General features: G+C 46.7%; 1 protein-coding gene across 1 annotated transcript; it reads left to right on the plus strand.

The window, feature by feature from the left end:
• The first annotated feature begins 6,307 nt into the window (after positions 1–6,307).
• FABP1 (fatty acid binding protein 1) lies at positions 6,308–11,387 on the plus strand. The gene is made up of 4 exons (XM_054475756.2): positions 6,308–6,437; positions 8,037–8,209; positions 9,799–9,891; positions 11,263–11,387. The coding sequence occupies exons 1-4, from the start codon at positions 6,371–6,373 to the stop codon at positions 11,311–11,313; spliced, it is 384 nt and encodes a 127-aa protein (XP_054331731.1). The 5' UTR covers positions 6,308–6,370; the 3' UTR covers positions 11,314–11,387.
• The last annotated feature ends 8,644 nt before the right edge of the window (positions 11,388–20,031 follow it).

Raw genomic sequence — 20,031 nt, forward strand, 5'->3', positions numbered from 1 at the left:
CTGTTATCATTATTAGTGTATTAGAATAGAATAGAAATTGCTTTGGGGATGTTGGTCTAGGGGTGCAGAGAAGGCAGAGACCTCAGGAAGGCTTCATGGAGAGGAACCAAAGCTCTGAGTTTTGAAGGAGGCCAGGACAATGCCGCCGTGGCTCTGAAGGGTTGATTACGCCGTGGCTCTGAAGGGTTGATTACCCATGGCTTTAAAGCAGAGAGGATGCAGGGTTGCAGGACAGGGGTGATAAATGGGTCCAGGATTGCTTGGGAGATATTTCTCTTTAAAGTGTCAGGCTGACATTAAACCGCCAACTGGACATTTAACCCTCAGGGACAAGAGACATGGGACAAATAAACAGTATTAGCTCTTACAGCCAAAATAGGAACCTAATGAACCAGGCTTGCGGGTAAGTTTTGGGTTCTGTCTTGATTACATCAGCTGACACATGATTGCCACTGCCTGCCACGCCATCCACGGGCTCTACCCTCTACCATGTAAAGGAGAGCTTGGTGGGAGTCCTAAGGTAAATCATGGGAAGGCCTCATGTCATACAACAAGGACATTCCTAACAAGTTATCATGTAAAGGAAAAGACTGTTCATTCAATACACTTTTCTGTGTAGTATAATTCATTTGACAGTGCAAACCGCCACCCACAATTTTTGTTCAGCATATTTTTATTTTTGCTCCTCCCCATGGGTTCTTTTAGCAGGGAAGCCTCTAAAAATGCTTACGATATTGAATGGTTCATTAGAGCAGGTCTCATTCTAAATACTGTACAGCTGTTACAGGGGAATTCTTTAAAGAACTTACCATGATTGAAGAAACAAAATTGGTGTATATAAAATAAGTCTTAGAAATATCCTTAAATAGTTTTTTGTTGCAGTTTGCACATCCTGAAATTCTACCAAAAGGACTGAAAACAGCACGTAGTAAAAACACAAGACTTTCAGGACCAATGACATGGCCAATGAAGCTGATGCAGACTCTTCCCGCAGCATGGCTAGAGTGTCCAGGTTGAAGCATAATAATTTTTCAGCTGAGGTCACAAGAAAAAAGGAAAACCCCAGATGCTAGGAACACAGAAGGAGCTAAAAGTCAGAGCAGTAAGCAGTGAGCTGAGTCTGGGGCACCTGAGGTGGTTGCCAGAATTGAAAATTGCTCAGATGGCCAGGAGCTTGGGTTTTGTTGCCATCTGGAGAAGGAGATGAAGCCTTGGCACTGCACAAGACACAGCTGTACCATCAGGAAACCGGGGAATGGAGGCACTACCCACTGGCCCAGAGAGATGGGAAGGAAGCTCGTCCCCCAGCCAGGAGATGGAAAAATTGGTCCTCGCTGGTCATACCTCTGGGACATCTGACAGATGCAAATGCAAAGTGTTCTGATCCCCTGTCATATGAGTGTTGCATTTCTCATTTCTGAAGGACTTGACAGTTTACACAATTCTTTTAAAATTTTTTTATTTTTACAATGACCACTTAAAGTTTTTTAAAAAAAATTTTAACTTCTATTTTAGATGCAGGGGTACATGTGCAGGTTTGTTATTTAGGTAAAATGCATGTAACAGGGGTTTGGTGTACAGATAATTTCATCACCCAGGTAGTAAGCATAGGACCCAATAGGTATTTTTTCTGATCCTCTCCCTCTTCTCACCCTCACCCTCAACTACGCCCCAGTGTCTGTTGTTCCCCTACTAGTATCCATGTGTTCTCATTGTTTAGCTCCCACTTGTAAGTGAGAACACACAGTATTTAATTTTCTGTTCCTGTGTTCGTTTGCTTACGATAATGGCCTCTAGCTCCATCCACGTTGCTGCAAAGGACATGATCTCATTCTTTTTTATGGCTGCATAGTATTCCATGGTGTATCTATACCACGCTTTCTTTATTCAGCCTAATGTTGGTGGGCAGTAGGTTGATTCCATGCCTTTGCTATTGTGAAGAGTGCTGCAATGAACATACTCATGCATGCATCCTTATGGGAGAACAATTTATATTCCTTTGGGTATATACCCAGTAGTGGGATTGCTGGGTCAAATGGTAATTCTGTTTTAAGTTCTTTGAGGAATCACCACACTGCTTTCCACAATGGCTGAATTAATTCACACTCTCACCAGTAGTCTGCAAGTGTTCCTTTTCTCTGCAACCTCGCCAGCATGTTATTTTTTGACTTTTAATAGTAGCCATTCTGACTGGTGTGCGATAGTATCTCACTGTGGTTGTGATTAGTTTACACAATTATTTCACAAGGCAAAAAATGTTATGACCATTTAACAAATAAGCAAGTAGAGGCTCACCAAGGCTCCACATCAGGTATAAAGAAGATCTGGGCCCAAACCCAAGTCCTTTCCCTCTGCAGCCCTGCCTGTAGCAGAATTATGGGCTCCTCGGGCCACCTCCTATGTTCAAAACACCCAGGAAATGGGCAGGCTGGCATTGCAGGCACTGAGGTCAAAGGTGCTTGTTCTAAAATGAACACCTGTCATATCCTGGCCACCAAGAGGTGACTCCCCTCCTTTCCCACACCTGCATGCTACCCATCTGAATAGGGATGTGAGAAGAGGGGATGTCTAGTGTGGAGTGAGCGGGGCCAGAATCTTTGGACACTCCAAAGCTGTGCCCACAGAATGGGAGTCTCTTTTTTTCTTTCCTGAAAGCCACTTGAACTTTGTCATTGCAATTAAGCTTATCTCTTCTTGTGTTTGCTCAGCTAGTGGGTGGAAGATGTCATTAACCTCTCCTAACTTTATGGAAAACTCATGAGTATTAATTTTTGAAATGGCTACTAATCTCTGTGCCCTCAAGATTCACCAAAAAAAAAAAAAAAAAAGACAAAGGGAAGTCATTGGGGGTTGCCTAAGAATGGCCATATCTCAGACCTGGGGGAGAGGGGGAGTCCTGCCCCGGCATTGATCAGCTTGATTTACTTGTCAGGCTGCCCATCTGCCAGGGAAACTGTCAAGGCTTCACTGGTTGTGCCAGGCCCTTGACCAACCTCTGGGTCAGCTGCATTCCCAATGCTGTTCTGAGTCTGCAGGTGTTGCCTGGACAGCGTAGGCAGGAAGTACAGGGTGAGGCAGAGTGGTCCACAAGGAGACAGCTCACGGGTCCTGCTGTTCCTCAGACACCAGGAAAGGTGCACCTGGTCCCTACTTCCCCTGAGGCCTCTGGGGTTGGTGCTGACTTGCTCTATGGAGAAGCTTTCATGACGCTCCTTCCCACTCCCCTCCATAGATCCCAGAAAGCAGCAGTGTGGGGCATGATACTTGACATTTGCGATCAAGGGGAGAGGGCCTAGTTGTGGAATGTATAAGCCAGACATCCCTTTATCTGAGCGGGATGTCAGGCAGGCAGCTGGGGGCATGAGAGAACATGGGCACTTGCAGCAGATTCTCCCAAATGAAGCAACTGATGAGTGTGATGGGAGTTGGGCATGGTAATGGCTCTATCACGGTCATTTTCCTTGGTGATTATTTCATTGATTTTAGGCCGCAAAGCTCCTAAGCTCCCCATCTAAGCAAGTGTTTATGTATTCCTTCCTTGACAAATGCTAGAAGAGCTCTTTAGGTAGGTAGTGAATAGAGTCTCAGGTATAGAGGTGAATTTAGCCCTGGCTGAACCTTCACATGGTCATTAGACAGACATTTGCCAGCTATTGGCGCAGGCTTTAGGTGTCACATGTAACCCAGATGAGATCTAAATAAAATGAGCTTGAATTCCTCCAAAGCCCTTCCTAGGATTTCTAGGGACCTGGGGAACGCTGTAGGGAATGCAGCCCCACAGACACTCCACTTCCTGGTACTGCTTCTGCGTGTGCCATCTCAGCCCCATCACATCCATCCAGAAATAAAGCTCAGCCTTGCATCATTTTCCACTTGCTCACATATTGATTCAGGCACTATATTTTGCTGAAGCTTTTGAAATAGTTGGGGTGGAAATTAAAGAAAGATGGATGGGGATTCACTGCAGCAAATGAGCAGCTTCAAAGCCAATGCCATCCTGGAGCTCTTCTTGCCTTGTGGTCACTGGGGGTATCTCAGTGACCCATCACCCCATGGGTGGCCCCTCTCCTGCCTGCCTGCCACATTCCTCTCTCTTCTTTCTGCAGTCTGCGGGAGGGACAGGAAGACACACCCAGCCTCTCCTGGTCTCCTGCGTGAGGGAGCTGCCCTTCTCTTCACCAGCTTGGCTCTCGCTGACACACGACGGGTCTGAGGTCTGGGGTCTCACACACTCTATCTCCCAGGCAGCTAATCCAGTCATTTATACACACACACACACACACACACAAACACACATGAGGAATTCTCATGCCAGTTCTTAAGATAATGGATTTTTTACTTCCTTACATATACAAAAATGAAAAATCATCATCTCATCTGGAGACCAGGGTCTAATATGGACCCCTTTAGTACAATGAGACATGTTAAAAGATGTGTAATCAAAGCTCAGAGCAAGATGAGAGAAGGACTGTGGGTGTGCCCATCCTTCTTTGAGCCACCTTGCTCCTTGCTGCCCGCTGCTCAGGTAGTCGTGGTGATTATAAAAAGCCATAAGTTCTCAGCACGCAGGCCCACTTTGCTTGCTGCAGGGACAGCCCCAATTGTGGCCTGGGAGGCACCTTGTGTCCTAGACACTGTCAGAGGAGGGCCAAGCAGGGAGGGCCAGAGCACCCCTCTGTGCTGGAGGGAACGGTCTGCTGGTGCCAGAATCTGCATGGCAGGACACTCCATTAGTGAGTGTTCTCTGCCCACACTGCTCCAAAGGTGAGGACCTCCCTGTGGCAGGGTACACCTTAACACCACCTGTCAGGGATGCCATAGAAGGACCCTGGCACTGGGACTGTGGGTGGAGGAGAGAACTTCTGAAGTGCTTTGCTGGATCAACATGTCCAAATGTTGGAGACCACGGAGGGCAGAGAGAGTGGCATGGATGCCCCTGATGTGTCCACTTGGCCCTGTGGCTGGAACTGTGGCTTGAGGAGAAGGAAGGAAAAAGGATGGAAAGGTAGACTGGAGTTGCCTTTTGAGGGCTGGCAGCCCTGCTAGAAGTTTAGGCAATGGGAGTCATTTTCCAAGCCTAAAATTAGAACTCATGATAGGGAAATGGAAGTGTTATTGGGGGTGGCCATCATGACCCGTCACGTGACACCAGGCCATCCAGGACCTGTGGCCTCTGAAGTGATGGGAACCACCGAGGCTCATGCCTGGAGCAGTGGTGCGACTCAGCCTATGCTTCAGGATGATCTGTCTAACCACAGAGTAGAGGAGGCCCAGAGGACGAAGGCTGGAGGCTGCGGGTGAAAAGGTTGACTCCAAAGTCCAGACAAAGAAGGGAGAGAATCTGGGGGTGAGGGGGTGCTTGTAAAGAGCCGCCTCAGAGGCAGGAACTGGGACATGTGCACCCATTGGGCACCACACCTCTCTGTGCTTCACAACAAACTGGCACATCCCAACGCCACTGGAAGCCCTGCTGGGCCATCTCCCCAAGGCCAGTGCTGTACACATAACCCTACAAGACCAGTTTCCTACACATAACCCCCCAGATCCCTTGTCCTGTCTTCTCAGCGGGGCTGGAGCAAGTCAGCAGGTGCCACTTTCTCCTGCCTTGTCTCTGCCTAATAAAATGTGTCTCAATGTTTTACACCTGCCATTTAGCATGGACTGCTTTAACACCTCAAAAGGCCTGTGGAGGAGCCTATAATCATCAAGGAGGAATTCCCAGAATACAGAATAGCACTAGCAGCTGATAACAACCTAAAAATTAAGTTTGTGTAATAATGGGGGTGAGAAGAGATCATAAGGTTATGTAAGTAAGGTGAGGTTTTGAGTTCAAAGGAATTCTCTGGTATTTTTCTGTGTGTGTACACATGCACCCACACACTTGTGTGTATATGTGTACAGACATATATAAACACTTATGCATATAATGTGTATATATGCATTACATATATGCACATTCACACATCTTTATGTACATAATACATATATGTATATATAAACACCGATGAACACATATGCACACATCTATATATATACACGTGTGTGCATATATACACATACATGCATATACACACATTTCATGGAGTGTGGAGAGTCACTTAAAGGCTGCAGGGCCATAAGGCTTCCTGCTTGACTGATATTCATTAATGTTTGCTGAATTACAGCAAACCTTTGCTGTGCCCATCCTGTTCTTTATCATTGACCATTGCTCTCAGGAGTTAATGTTTGAACCTGGCCATAAAGGAATCAACAGCTGCTGACCTCTGGCCGCTATTCGAGGGGAAGAGAGCCCCCTATAAAACAGCCTACAGTGGACAGTCTGGTCGGCAGAGCCGCAAGTCAGTCGTGAAGAGGGAGCTCTATCGCCACCATGAGTTTCTCCGGCAAGTACCAACTGCAGAGCCAGGAAAACTTTGAAGCCTTCATGAAGGCAATCGGTGAGTGCTGGACTGAAAGGCAAAGCTGTGGGTCACATCGATGAGGGTCTGGCTCTACCAGCAGTGGCTATTTAGGGTCCGAATGTTGAGATGGGGGGAGAGATTGAGGCTATATACACAAACTAGGGGGCATTTTACTGACTTCTGGAGTTATTTGCAGCAAGTCCTCACCGCACAAGGCCACCCCATAGGCAAATAGAAAGAGCACTGAACTAGGGTGTGGTCTGGATTGATGGCCATGTCATTGGCACTTCGTTGTGTGATCCTCTTCCTGCATTTATTCATTCTTCAAACAAAGAGTGATTCAAGGCCAACCACACACTGAGCATTGTGCTGCATAGATATCAGAGAGACAGATGATAAAGGTAATAAGGCATTTTCTTATCAGGGAAGAGAAGAGAAGAAATAAAGGTAATAAGGCATTCCCTAAGGTGTATGGAGCGCTGACTGTGCCAGGTGACTGTGCTGACCATGGGATATGCAGTACCCCATCTATTCCTTGCCAAAAAACTAAGCTGGGTACCATTGTTTTCCCAATTTACAGTTGCAACTGAAGCCCAGAAAGGTTTAGTAATCACAAGCAAGGTCATGCAAGTAGGAAGTGTTTAAGTTAGGATTGGAAGCAGGCACTGGTTCTCAGAGACCCTGCTTTAACCCCTGTGCCTCCTAGGGTCATGTACAGGAGGATGTGGCTCACAGAGAGCATGGGGGGATGGCTCAGTGGAGGTAAAGAGAAGGCTCAGGCTGAGCCTTGGAAGACAGGTGTCTAGGGAACTGGGGGCAGGGATCATGCTCCAGGCAGAGGGAGCCCTACAAGCAAAGGGTGTAGCATGGCAAGGGAGGGTGCCAAGAATGAGAAGGGTGCTGAAGACAGCAGAGGCAGGGAGAGAAGGACCTTCAGCGCTGCCAGAGAAGGATCTTCTGCAGGCAAGTCATACCACCTCTGTGTCTCGCATCTCTCCCTCGTGCAACAGGACCCTCTGTGCTCACTGTCCACCCACATAATTTTTGTGAACCTCAATTTGTATAACAGCATAGACAAGTTCTGAAATTGGTAAAGCTCTATCCCAGGGCAAGGGATTGCTGGTATGTCTTCCTCCAGAGCCTTGACTGCAGAGGTGGACACAGGCTTGCCTGGCACAGCACCGCTTTGTGTGTGTTGGCCTGGCATGATTATCAATAGCTCCCCTTTCACCTGCAGGAGGGACCTAGCTTGGAAGATCAACTGTCTGGTCACCAGGGGTATGGGGAATGAAATGCTCACACTCCAAGAGCAAAGTCATCAAAGGAGGAGGGAATGAGGAAGGAGAGTGAGCAAGAACCAGGGTGCTTACAAGAGGAACGGTTCTTCAGGCCAGAAGAGTGTCCTTTTTATAAATTGACTGGCAAGATAGCAGCAGGCTAGGCGAGGTCACTGTCCCTTCCTTCCTGAGGCCACAGCCCACGCTGCTCACAAGCCCCCAGTGAGTTTCTGTGGCCCCTTGGGAGACACAGTGCCCTTCTCTGTCCCTCCATGTCATGTCGTTTCTCTCACCTACCTACCACGGTCATGAAACTCCCACCTCTGCCCATATCTAAACCTCAGACGGTTTCCACCAGGTCTGCCGGAAGAGCTCATCCAGAAGGGGAAGGATATCAAGGGGGTGTCGGAAATCGTGCAGAATGGGAAGCACTTCAAGTTCACCATCACCACTGGGTCCAAAGTGATCCAAAACGAATTCACCGTGGGGGAGGAATGTGAGCTGGAGACAATGACAGGGGAGAAAGTCAAGGTAGGAGGACATTCCTTCTGCTGAACTTTCCTTGGAACCTGGCCCTGGGACCTCATTCCTCAAGGCTCAAACCTCACAATTCCACCCACAGATACCGTCTCTGAACCCACCTCCCATGTGGGAGAAGCAGAGAGACAAAGGCAGCTCTTAGGGAAGAATATTATAGGGAAGCTGCTCTCCTCTTCCCAGGGACTGTCTGGGGGGTGTTCCAGCCCCTAAAGTCTGAGCTCTCCCATATGGAGGATATGGGGGAACCAGGCATACAGCAGGATTCTAAGTCTCAGGTTCTCCCAGGCCTAGTGCTCCTAGCACTAAGAGTCTTCTAAGCAGGGCCCAGGAGTGGGGCAAGTGGGAGTTTGTGAAAAACCCTTAACTGAGCCCAAAGTCAACTGACCTTCACTGAACCTAGAGCTGGTGGTTATAGGGAGAGACTTCTTGAAGGAGGTGCTGGCAATACCAGAATACCAGGGCCCCAGACAGGTGCTCAGACCCCGCCTTCAGGGGTGGTCATGAAGTCTCTGGCTTCAGCCACCCCATCTGTAAAATAAGAACAGTCAACCTCCCTAGACTGAAGGCAGTGGGCAGGGCAGCATCACTTCTGCTGGGCACAACTCAAGGTGTGCAATGACAGCTGGGGTGTGGGCTGTGTGAGTGGTTGGCAGATGGTGGCAGGGGGATCCTGGCAATGGGGGTGCCCATCTCCTCCTCCCTCTGAAACACTCCATGCTCTAGTAGCCCTCTTCTCTCCTCCCCGCGGACAGCTCTGTTCATTGGGCTGGACGTATTTGTCTTTTTATCTCTTCTGGTCACTCTTTATTTCTGCCTCTCCAATTAGAACATTATAGGTCAGGATGATTTTAGGAGGAAAATATTCTTGATGTGCTCGTGGTCAAGGGATTTAACTATGGGCCTTTTCCAAATTTTCTTTTTGGAGGCAAAATGTTTAATGTTGCCCAGGGTCTTCGGCTCCCTGCTGGGTTCCTGTCATCTCTTCCAGGATGTATAAGGGCTTGCAAGGAGGCCACAACAGGAAAAGTTAACGCTCTGGGAAGAATAATACATACCTGGTTGGGCGGGTGACTCATGCCTACAATCCCAGCACTTTGGGAGGCTGAAGTGGAAGGACTGCTTGAGCCTAGGAGTTCAAGACCAGCCTGGGCAACATAGCAAGACCTCATCTCAATTTAAAAAAAAAAAAAAAAGAAGAATACATACCAAAGCAAAATATGTATTCTCTACTGGTCAATATTTGAATTTTGCCACTACCTCCCTCCGTTAGCTTGGGAGAATTGAGATTTTACTTGATTTGATTTTAGCACTTGTATTTGGGGCCACTTAGGTGTTCCATGCTCATTTCTAGATCACATGCCATAAATTAAAGTTCTGATAAAAGAACTCCAGGCATTTTATTTAGTTCTTAAATGCACCTCACTTCTATTTGGAGCCAGAGAACTGGAGGCTTGGGATCATAGGAACCAGAGCATTTTGGTTGTTATGAGCTGAGACCTGTGCAGAAGAAGCAACTTCATTAGCAAGGCTCTTGCCCCCCATCACCCCTTCCTCACAGGCCACCTCTCTGTTCCCTGCAGACAGTGGTTCATTTGGAAGGTGACAATAAACTGGTGACAACTTTCAAAAACATCAAGTCTGTGACCGAACTCAACGGCGACATAATCACCAGTGTAAGTTGGTGGTGCTCTGAGCATGTGGCTCCCAGTGCTTGAGGGGAGAGGGGAGGTGATGCATGGGGAGCAGCTCACTTACCCTAATGCCACCCTTCCACCCTCCAACCCCCAAACTTCTTTCCTGTGGTCAGTATCTGCCAGCACTTACTGAGGATCCATAATGTCCCAGGCAGTTTACACACATTATCACTAATCCTTTCTGCTCGGCACTAACCAACCAGCCACAGAGGCCTCCACCTGCCCTGCATGCCCAGGGTGCTTCATAAATGCCTTTGCCCATTTAGCGTTTATAAAGAGAATCCCATTCATGGTCATATTATGGCAGCTTACAAGCCTGGCACAGTCCAGTTATGCAGTCAGCCTTGGTGCCTGGCTGCCAACCACATCCTATACCCTATTTGGGGGTGAATGGTGCAGTGTTTTTCCTGCAGGTATGTCCCCCTGACTCTTCTTTGCCCCCAGAATATGCTTTAGGGAGTCACAGACAACAGAACACTGCCTCAGGGCACTGTCATCACTCTGTTCAAATGGAAAAATTCTTAAACTAGAGAGAGTGTGAGCATCAACCACCCAATGTGCAGTTTCCACCTCCACCCCAGCACATTCCCAGGAGAGCAGGTGAGCAGGAGATGAGCTGTCCTGCAGTAAATCCTGGCCAATGCCCTTTGATAGGTTCCATCTCACCTAATCCTCCTGTCTCCTTCGAGGGAGGCTGGATGAGGGATTCAACAGACAGGTTGACCTGTCCAAGTCATCGGCTAATAAATGGTAAATCCAGGGCTCAAACCCATCAAGCAGCAACCATTGCATTGCTGCTGAAGCTGAGGGGCTCCTTTTCACCTTGATGACATGGTATGTCATTCCAGCAGTCTCATTCAAGAGAACTGGCAGGGGTGGAGGGAACATCCTTAAAAACTCAAAAGCTGATGCATCCACTGTTTTTATACGCTTCACAGCTCTAGGAGGACAATTATGCACTACCCACTGCCTTCCAGGCTGTATGCCTAGTTGTGTCCATGTACATGTATCCTTGGTGCTCAACATGTATTTGGTGCATAGTAGGTACTCAATGAAACTTTGAGAAATTGGATTGGGCTGGTTTGGATGGTCTTGCTATAACAGACATTGATGTAGAAAAGAATTCAGTCAAAGGCAGGAGGACTTTCCAGGTGAGGAGGAGAAGTGACAAAGACTTGGCATAGGATTTTGGAAAACATTGCCAACCTTTCCTCCGGTCCTACAGGAAACCAGATGAATTTTTGAATTGTTTCATATGCCAACATATTTGGTGCCGTTTTTTAAGCTTAATTTTGTTTTTTACAATACAACATCAGATGAACACTTCATAATTTCTTTTCTGGCTTTCAGACCATGACATTGGGCGACATTGTCTTCAAGAGAATCAGCAAGAGAATTTAAACAAGTCTGCATTTCATATTATTTTAGTGTGTAAAATTAATGTAATAAAGTGAACTTTGTTTTAAAAAAATGTCTTTTCTTCTCAGTGCCTTTTCATTGATGGTGCTATTGCTCACCATATTCTCGTAAATATATTTTCGTAAATGTTGATAATCCACATGATCCACACTACCAGGTCAAATCCGAAGAGTAATTCCCTGAAAACAAAACCCATGCTGTACACTCAGGCGTTCTGCCAGGAAAGCCAGGTGTGGCTAGATCTGCAGGAAGGCCCTGGAATGCCCTTTCCCAGTCAGGCACACGGGCAAGTAGCTGGAGCCAGAGGATGTGCAGTGGGCTGGCCTTGAGGGTGCTCTCTGTGGGGACAGGGAGCACGAAGACTGGGCAGAAAAGGAGAGCTATACCCACAAGCACAGCCACAGTACAAGCCCACCAGCAGACAGGTGCAGGAAGGTCGACACTGACCCGCCCAATAAACTTTTCCTCCTGTGGGAGGCTGAGCAAAGGGCTTAGTGAGAGGCGCCAGAAGTGGACAGAGGAGGCTCAGTGGAAGTTCCCTCCATGCTATGGGCAGGGGCAGAAGGTAGGGGAAGGGGAGGAGTCCCTTCAACACTATTTTATGCCGAACTGTTAGGGGTTGAATTGCATTCCCCCAAAATTTATATGTTGAAGTCCTAGCCCCCAGTATCTTGGAATGTGACCTCATTTGGAAATAAGGTCATTGCAAATGTAATTAATTACGATGTCATACTGAAGTAGGGTGGGCCCCTAATCCACTATGTCTGGCGTCCTTATAAAAGGGGGAAACTTGGACACAGAGACATGCACATGGACAGAGACATGTCCATGTGAAGACTAGAGCTATGCTGCCACAAGTCAAGGAACTGTTCGAAGCTGAGAGAGAGTCTTGGACCAGATCCTTCCCTAACTCCTCCAGAGGGGGCATGGCCCTGCCGTCACCTTGATCTTAGGTTAATGGCCTCCAGAATTGTGAGATAATACGTTTCTGTTGTTTAAGCCTCCCAGGTTGTGGTACAATGGCAGTCCTAGCAAATTAATAACAGTACTCATACCCCTCAGAGCTGCCATTTCTACCTTCGTAAGACCTTTCGGCACCCAGAACTGTAAGCCTTGATGAATGACTGAATCGTTCACATTCCCCCTCTTCTCTTCCCACTTCTAGAGTTGAAACTATTACTTGTTACTTGGATTGTTTCCCAGGCCACCTGTAGCCCCTCCCTGCCCCACTCTCACCTGCAACTCTCCAGCCCACCACAGCATCCTCCTCCTTAAACAGGCCACCAACCATAATGCATCCTACCTCATTGTCCAGCACGTAACAGTCACACTCCTAAACCTGGCATCCAAGCCCCTATATCATGGGTCAGCAAACTCTTTCTGTAAAGATCCAGAGAATACATTTTCTCAGCTCTGTGGGCCATTTGGTCTCTGTCACAAATACTTATTTCTGCCATTGTAGTGCAAAAGCAGCCAAATGGTGTGGCTGTGTTCCAACAAAACTCTATCAGCACTGAAATTTGAATTTCATATAACTTGTACATCATAAACTATTACTCTTCTTTTAATTTGTTCCACCATTTAAACATGTGGAAACTATTATTAGTTTGTACCTTGTATAGAAACAGGAGGCAGCCAGATTTGGCCTGTGAACTGTAAGGATGCTGACCTCTGTAATCATAGCCTATCCAACCTCTTTTAGCCTGTAATATACATTCTAATCAAACTAAACAACCTTCCACTCCCCTCACAATTCAAGCACCACCTGCTGTGAGATGTCTTCCCAAACTGCTCAGCTGAAAATACTCTCTCCCTCTCTCTGCCATTTTATCTGGACCAGTTTTTGCAATGCAGTTCCTCCTGCCTCGCACTATTATTTTCTCCATACATTTGTTCTCCTTCTCTCACCTGAGTCTTCTTCTCAGCCTTGGGGAAGAAACAGATGCATTATTTGGAGAACTAAGGCAGACTGAAGGAAAGAGTTTCAGTCTGCCTTTAGAGAATGATATAACTTCAGTAAGAAGTCAGAGTCGGGAGTTACAGGGAGCAAGAAAACAACAGCACACTGTGATATGCCATTTACAAAAGTAAACTCCAGATGAACTAAAAAGCTAAATAGGCCAGGCACAGTGGCTCACGCCTGTAATCCCAGCACTTTGGGAGGCCAAGGCAGGTGGATCACTTGAGGTCAGGAGTTTGAAACCAGCCTGACCAACATGGTGAAACCCTGTCTCTACTAAAAATACAAAAAATTAGCCAGGCATGATGGCAGGTGCCTGTAATCCCAGCTACTCAGGAGGCTGCGGCAGGAGAATTGCTTGAACCCAGGAGGTGGAGGTTGCAGTGAGCCAAGATGGCACCACTGCACTCCAGCCTAGGAGACAGAGCGAGATTTCATCTCAAAAATAAAAAATAAAAATAAATAAATAAATATGAAATGTTAGAGATAGATATGACTGTAGATAGCTTCCAATTATAGAAGACTTTTTTATACCAGATTTTTTATGCAAAAATCATTTAGGAAAAGATTAATAAATTTGACTACCTCAAAAATTTAAAGTTTTATGTAAAAAAGACACCATGAACACAGTTTCAAAAAAAAAGGTGTGGCTTACATAACAAAGGTTAATAGACAAAATATAAAAATATCCCCCAAATCAATAAGAAAATCAACAAGTCAACAGAAAGGTGGGTTGGGGACATTAATAGACATCTCACAATATAAAATATGTTTAGTCTGGTAGTAACCAGGGAGGAGGGATACAAGATGAGGTACCATTTAAAAAATCAAACTAGTAGAAAATTAAAAGGTTGATAACACCTGGTTATCTGCCTTTGGTGGTAAAGATATAAAGTGGTGGGCTGGGAGTGGTGGCTCACGCCTGTAATCTCAGCACTTTGGGAGGCCAAGGTGGGCGGATCACATGAGGTCAGGAGTTCGAAACCATCCTGGCCAATATGGTGAAACCTCACCTTTACTGAAAATACAAAAATTAGCTGGGCATGGTGGCGGGCACCTGTAATTCCAGCTACTTGGGAGGCTAAGGTAGGAGAATTGCTTGAACCCAGGAGCAAAGGTTGCAGTGAGCCGAGATCACACCATTGCACTCCAGCCTTGGCAAAAGAGCGAGACTCTGTCTCAAAAAAAAAATTAAATTAAAAAATATATATATATAAAGTGGTGAACCCCATATGGAGCACCTTTGACAGCATCCATTAATATTTTCAATGTGAAGTCCCTAAAACCTAGTGAAGCCACTGTTGTGTCTCCCTTAAGGAGAGTTTACACACATGCACAAGAAGTGTATAAAGGATGTAGTCGCCAAAAACTGGAAACAAATGCTCCTCAGTAAAAACAGGGTTCGACCAACTGTGGTACAGCCATACATACTCTGACATAACCTACAATAGAGTAAATGAATGAAGTAGATCTGTATGTACTGACATGGAAATATCTCTAAGACAAAGCACTTCTTTTAAAAAGTAAGTTTTAGAAATAATATTGACAGTATACTATCACTCAAATAAATGTTGTTAAAACATGAAACAAAATTATGTTTATACATCTATGTATGTGAACCCATAGAAAAAAAATCTAATGGTTGGACATCATCATCCAGAACACCAGATAATAGCCATTACCTCTGGGAACAGAACTGGTGGGAGGGCGAGAGCTTTTTGTATCATTTATATTGTTTGAATCTTCTGCAAAGAACTCATTTTGTGAAACTGTTATTTTTAACGAGCAATAAATTTTTTTAAAGGCAGATGACAAAGTAAAAATATTGGGCATGAAGACATGGTTCTAGTTAACTAATCTATAATTGTGGATCTCAGCTTTCTCTCCTGTAAAATGGGCAAGACAATCCCTTCCCCCATGGCTTTCATAAGGAGCCCATGAAATGATGCAAGCCAAATTCCATCCAAATAAAACATGTCATTATTTCCATTCTCAGATTCCTCAGTGGGTGTCAGTTGGGTTGGATATTGAGATCGTTAGCAGAAACAGTCGTGCCCAGAAAAGTGAACCTCTGAGAGCAGATGCAGAGGCTCAGGAAGGAAAAGAGGTTTGCTCTGGCCCACCAAGCCGAGAGACGGTGGCACCGAGGTGCTTTGACTCTGGAGCTACGGGAGAAGACAGTAGTACAGACAAGGTCTTCTCAGTCTCAGCAAAGCTTCCAGGGATCTGACAAAATTCCCAGTCTCCCTGCTAAAGGGGTTCTTCCCCTGAGAAAATCTATGGGTTTTTGAGGGGATTGTTTGTGCTTTTTCCTGAAAAGGAGAATTAATTTTACATGTTGAATTTAGATTTTGTACAGGTGCCCAGAGAACTTTGGGCCAGAAGCCTGCTTAAATAAATGGAATAAACAGCTGTTGATGGTGTGGGCTATTTTTAACTTGACCCCTCCCACACTTCGGGCCCCGCCACGCCTCCTCTCTGCCTGTCCTGTGGGCATCCCACCAACAGAAAGTGCTGTTTCCCCATGACAGACCACTGATTTGCAAAGAGCCAGTTTGGGGATCTATATCCATACAAAAGTGGGCTTTTTTTTTTCTTTTTTTTAACTCACTGCCATTAGAGTAAGTACAGTGATTGGTGGGCAGGGGAAGGGGCGGGGGTGCTGCCTAACTTAGTCCATGCTTTACCTTCAGAGCACTTTTTCTGTATACGTTAGAGGCGTGTTGACCATCCCATGATTTTGTAGCATGTCTTACTAGAAAACCATGGAGACGTGGAATTAAATGCATCTTCTCCACATAGCCTAGCCTCTTTCAGCCAAAGCAGGGCTGGGCAGTGCTAAGCCCTGAGGATACAGTGATCCCCGGGAGACTCACTGTTAGTGGGACCATAAGCACGACAGTGTCATCCGCTGTGATGCAAGTAGGTACTAGCTACAGCCCCTGCTGCAGACCAGGCGGGGGTGGTGCCTAGAAAAACATCTCAGAGGAGGTATGAAAGCATCCAAGGGTATTTGCTTCACAGGGAGATGTGTATAAATGGGGCTTGGCAGAAGAGGAGGCAGAGAAGGAACAGAATCTCTACCATGAGTATCCTTTGACTCTAGCAATGAGTTTGAATTTGATCCTGAAGACAGTAGAGAATCATTGAGGGGTTTTAAGCTCTAAGAGTAACATGATACTAAACGGTTTGTAAAAAAATTATTCTGGCCACAGTGTCAAGGACCAGTGAAAAGGACCAAAGCTGAATAGAGACAGACAATTCAGAGGCTGTGGCAATGGTCCAGGCAAGAGATGCTGGGGGCCTCAACCAAAGCACTGCCCATGAGGATGGAACACAGCAAAAGGTTTAAGCATATTTAGGAATTAGAATCGATGGGCTCTAGTTACTAGACCTGGGATGTGCGTTAGCAAGTTGTATCAGTCAAGATGTACCAGCAAGAACTAAGGCACACTGTGAGAATTTAATGAAAGTGTTAGAACACATAGCTAGGCAGATGTGAGCAGGACAGGAGAGGGCCCCCCCACCAAGGAATGTCAGGCAATCATCAGGTGATGGTCAGGTAGTTGTTAAACTGTCTCTCTAAAATAATAATTGGTCACAGCCAGCACTAGGGAAAGGCAGTCTCCCAATAGATAGAAAATCCCTTAAGATGGTGGTCAGCAGCTTCCCAATAAGAGCTCAGGATGTGGGCAAGTGGGTTCAAGCATGTGCATTAAGAGGCAAAATGGCGGAGCTTAACTGATACATGACCTTCCTCTAGGAACCTTCAACTAGTGAGGAAAAAAACACCTCAGATGAGCATGTGCGCAACTCCAGTAAACACACTGCGCATGCAGCCCCGCCCAAGTGCTGGCAGGCCACTGCTCATGCAGACAGCCTGCCCCAAGGAAAAATCAAGGGAGGAGAGACACAAAGCCCCAGGAGCATGCCAACATATAAAACCCCAGATCAAAGGTCAAACAGGGCACTTGGATCTCTCAAGTCCCCCGCTTGGTCCTCTTCTGAGTGTACTTTACCTTCCGTTCCTGCTCTAAAACTTGCCTCAGTCTTTCACTCTGACTTATGCCCCTCAGATGAATGTTTTCCTCTAGGGAGGCGAGAATCACACTGCTGTGGACCCATTCGGATTTGCCAGTGGTAGCAAAAGGACTATTTACAAAGATGTGGTTAGAGTAAAGGGAACCCATTAGGTAGCTGGGGCACCCAGCCAGCAACTGCAGGAAGCCACCACCACCTGTAGACCTGAAGAGACAATGCAGGGGACAGCATTACCGGAGCCCAGGGAGACCTAGAGCCATAGGACAACCACCCAATGGGAGCTGAACCCCTGGCTGGGCAGTTGTGGGGGGTGTTCTTCTGCATTCCAGTCACCTGCTGGTGCTTTTTATTGGTTAAATGAGAAAGAAGAATTCAGCCTTTCTGACACAAAGCAGGGCAGAGAAGAGTGGAGAAGACCTGTGGGAGAAATGGAGAAAAACCAGCACAAAGGGAATTCCTTCAGTTGCAAGTGAAAGAAACTCACCCAAATGGGTTAGGCCAAAAATAAAAATGGGGCAGGGGGAACATGGTTCACTAGCTCATAGAACTAGAAGGGACAGATGGATCCAAAGCTGAATAACAACTCAATATTTCTCCCTCAACACAAGCTGTGGTCTCCTGGGCCTCTCCACACGGCAGAGAGTATGATTGTCAGCACCTCCATGGTCACAAACTGAGATCTTGCATTCCTAGAGAACAGCAAGGACTCCTCCTCCTCCAGTTCAGAAGGGAAAGAGCTGCACAACAACGGTCCAATTGCCTGGCTTGAGTCACAAGCAGTATGGTTGGAGCCACCTAGGCCCAGGTCCCAATTCAGCATACAGCTTGGCATTTGACATCGGCCTTCGCGGGAGTGTTTACACCAAAATCAGCAAATGCTACAGATCAGGGCTCTTATTCACATTGTTTTTAAATCTCTAGTGGCACTCCATTGACTCATGGGCCATGACTGTGTGTCAGGAAATGCTGTGCTGTGACAGGTTCAGGCTCCATCCTGCACCAGCCTGTCCTGAACCGCCTCCTCAGAGCCTCCTGGTGCAGAGCAGTGTCCCTAGAGAAAGGGCTAGAAAGTGTCCACCAAGGCCAAATATAAGTGCCACTGACGGACACAAACCACATATCTAGAATTCTATCTGCTGCTTCAAATTGTAGTCCCCTGCACTGTCCCAGCTCTTGGCCATTCCCCAGAAAGGTGCTGGGTCTGTAAAGGGATTCCACACCTGCCCAGCACAGATGAGCAGAAGGGAAGCAGTGAGAAAGGGCTGTGACCTACAAAGGGAGAATTTTAAAACCCTGCCTTGGTGAACAGGGAAGAGAAAGAAGACAAACTGGACATGGCCATCAAAGAGCTGTATGGAAAGGAATATTCATTCTCCAGGGACCTGGACTGCAGGATTCAAGTCCCAGGTCTTCTGCTCAGAGGCTTGCAACTGTGGATGCATGGCAGGTCCGAGGACTCGATAGCAAGACTGCTGTGGTAAGCAGAGTGATGTCCCCCAAACAGTCCATGTCCTAATTCCCAGTCCTGTTTATGTGTTACCTTACATGACAAAGGGGATTTTGCAGATGTGATTAAGGTAAGGACCTTGAGATAGAGAGATTATTCTGGATGATCCTAGTGGACCCAGTAGAATCACAAGGGTCCTTATCAGTAAAAGAGGAAGGCAGGAGGGGCAGAGGAGACGTGATGACAGAAGGGGAGTCAGAGTGATGTGATTGCTGAGTGGGGGCCACTGCCAAGGAATGTGGGCATTTTAGAGGAAGAAGCTTGCTCTCCTGGAGCCTTTAGAAGGAACACAGCCCTGCTGGCACCTTGGTGTTAGCCCCATGACACCCATTTTGGACTTCTGACCTCTAGAACTGAAAGATACTAAATCTATGTTGTTTTAAGCTACAAAATGTGTGTGGTAATTTGTTCCAGCAGCCATGGGAAATAAACACAACTCCTAAAGACATCTGGGGAACTGTAGTATTGTGCTTGGACCAGATTGTTCTCAGACCAAGCTTCGTGAGCTGGGGAGGCCAGGACTGGGAAATGAGGACTGAGTTTCTGCCAGAGTGAGCAAAACGGTACCATGGCTTACAGCCGTGCTGCCTATTGTACTTCTCTAAGACAGAGGAGTCCTCCTGGCCCAGTTGAGACTGGGTTGTGAATGTAATTAATGCTGGGCCAGGAGGGGCAGGGAGCTTCTAGAAGGGCTGTTTACTTTCATGCACCGGATGTTATCCACAACTGTGCATGCCTTGGTCCAGAAGCCTGGACCTCCAACTGCCCTCAGAACTGTTATTCTTGGCCAGGTGCGGTGGCTCACACCTGTAATCCTAGCACTTTGGGAGGCCCAGGCAGGTGAATCGGTTGAGCTCAGGAGATTGAGACCAGCCTGGGCAACATGGTGAAACCTCGACTTTACAAAATAAATAAATAAATAAATTAGCCAGGGGTGGTAGTGCACACCTTGTGGTCCCAGCTGCTTGGGAGGCTGAGGTGGGAGAATCGTTTGAAACAAGGAGGTCGAGACTGCAATGAGCCATGATCACTCCACTGCACTCCAGCCTAGGTGACAAAGGGAGACCCTGTCTCAAAAAAAAATAGTAAGAAGAAATGTTGCTATTCTCTCTGGTATGTGCCCCCAACTGTATTTTTCCCTTTGGTATCCTTTAGAGAAGTACACTCTGTGACTCACCCAAGCAATGGCTAT

The sequence above is a fragment of the Pongo pygmaeus genome, chromosome 12, assembly GCF_028885625.2.
Source record: "Pongo pygmaeus isolate AG05252 chromosome 12, NHGRI_mPonPyg2-v2.0_pri, whole genome shotgun sequence".
Lineage (NCBI taxonomy): Eukaryota > Metazoa > Chordata > Mammalia > Primates > Hominidae > Pongo > Pongo pygmaeus.

Coding starts and splice junctions, on each gene's coding strand:
- FABP1 (XM_054475756.2), top strand. CDS start 6,371: ATGAGTTTCTCCGGCAAGTACCAACTGCAGAGCCAGGAAAACTTTGAA. Junction 8,210..9,798: donor TGACAGGGGAGAAAGTCAAG/GTAGGAGGACAT, acceptor TGTTCCCTGCAG/ACAGTGGTTCATTTGGAAGG. Junction 9,892..11,262: donor ACGGCGACATAATCACCAGT/GTAAGTTGGTGG, acceptor TCTGGCTTTCAG/ACCATGACATTGGGCGACAT.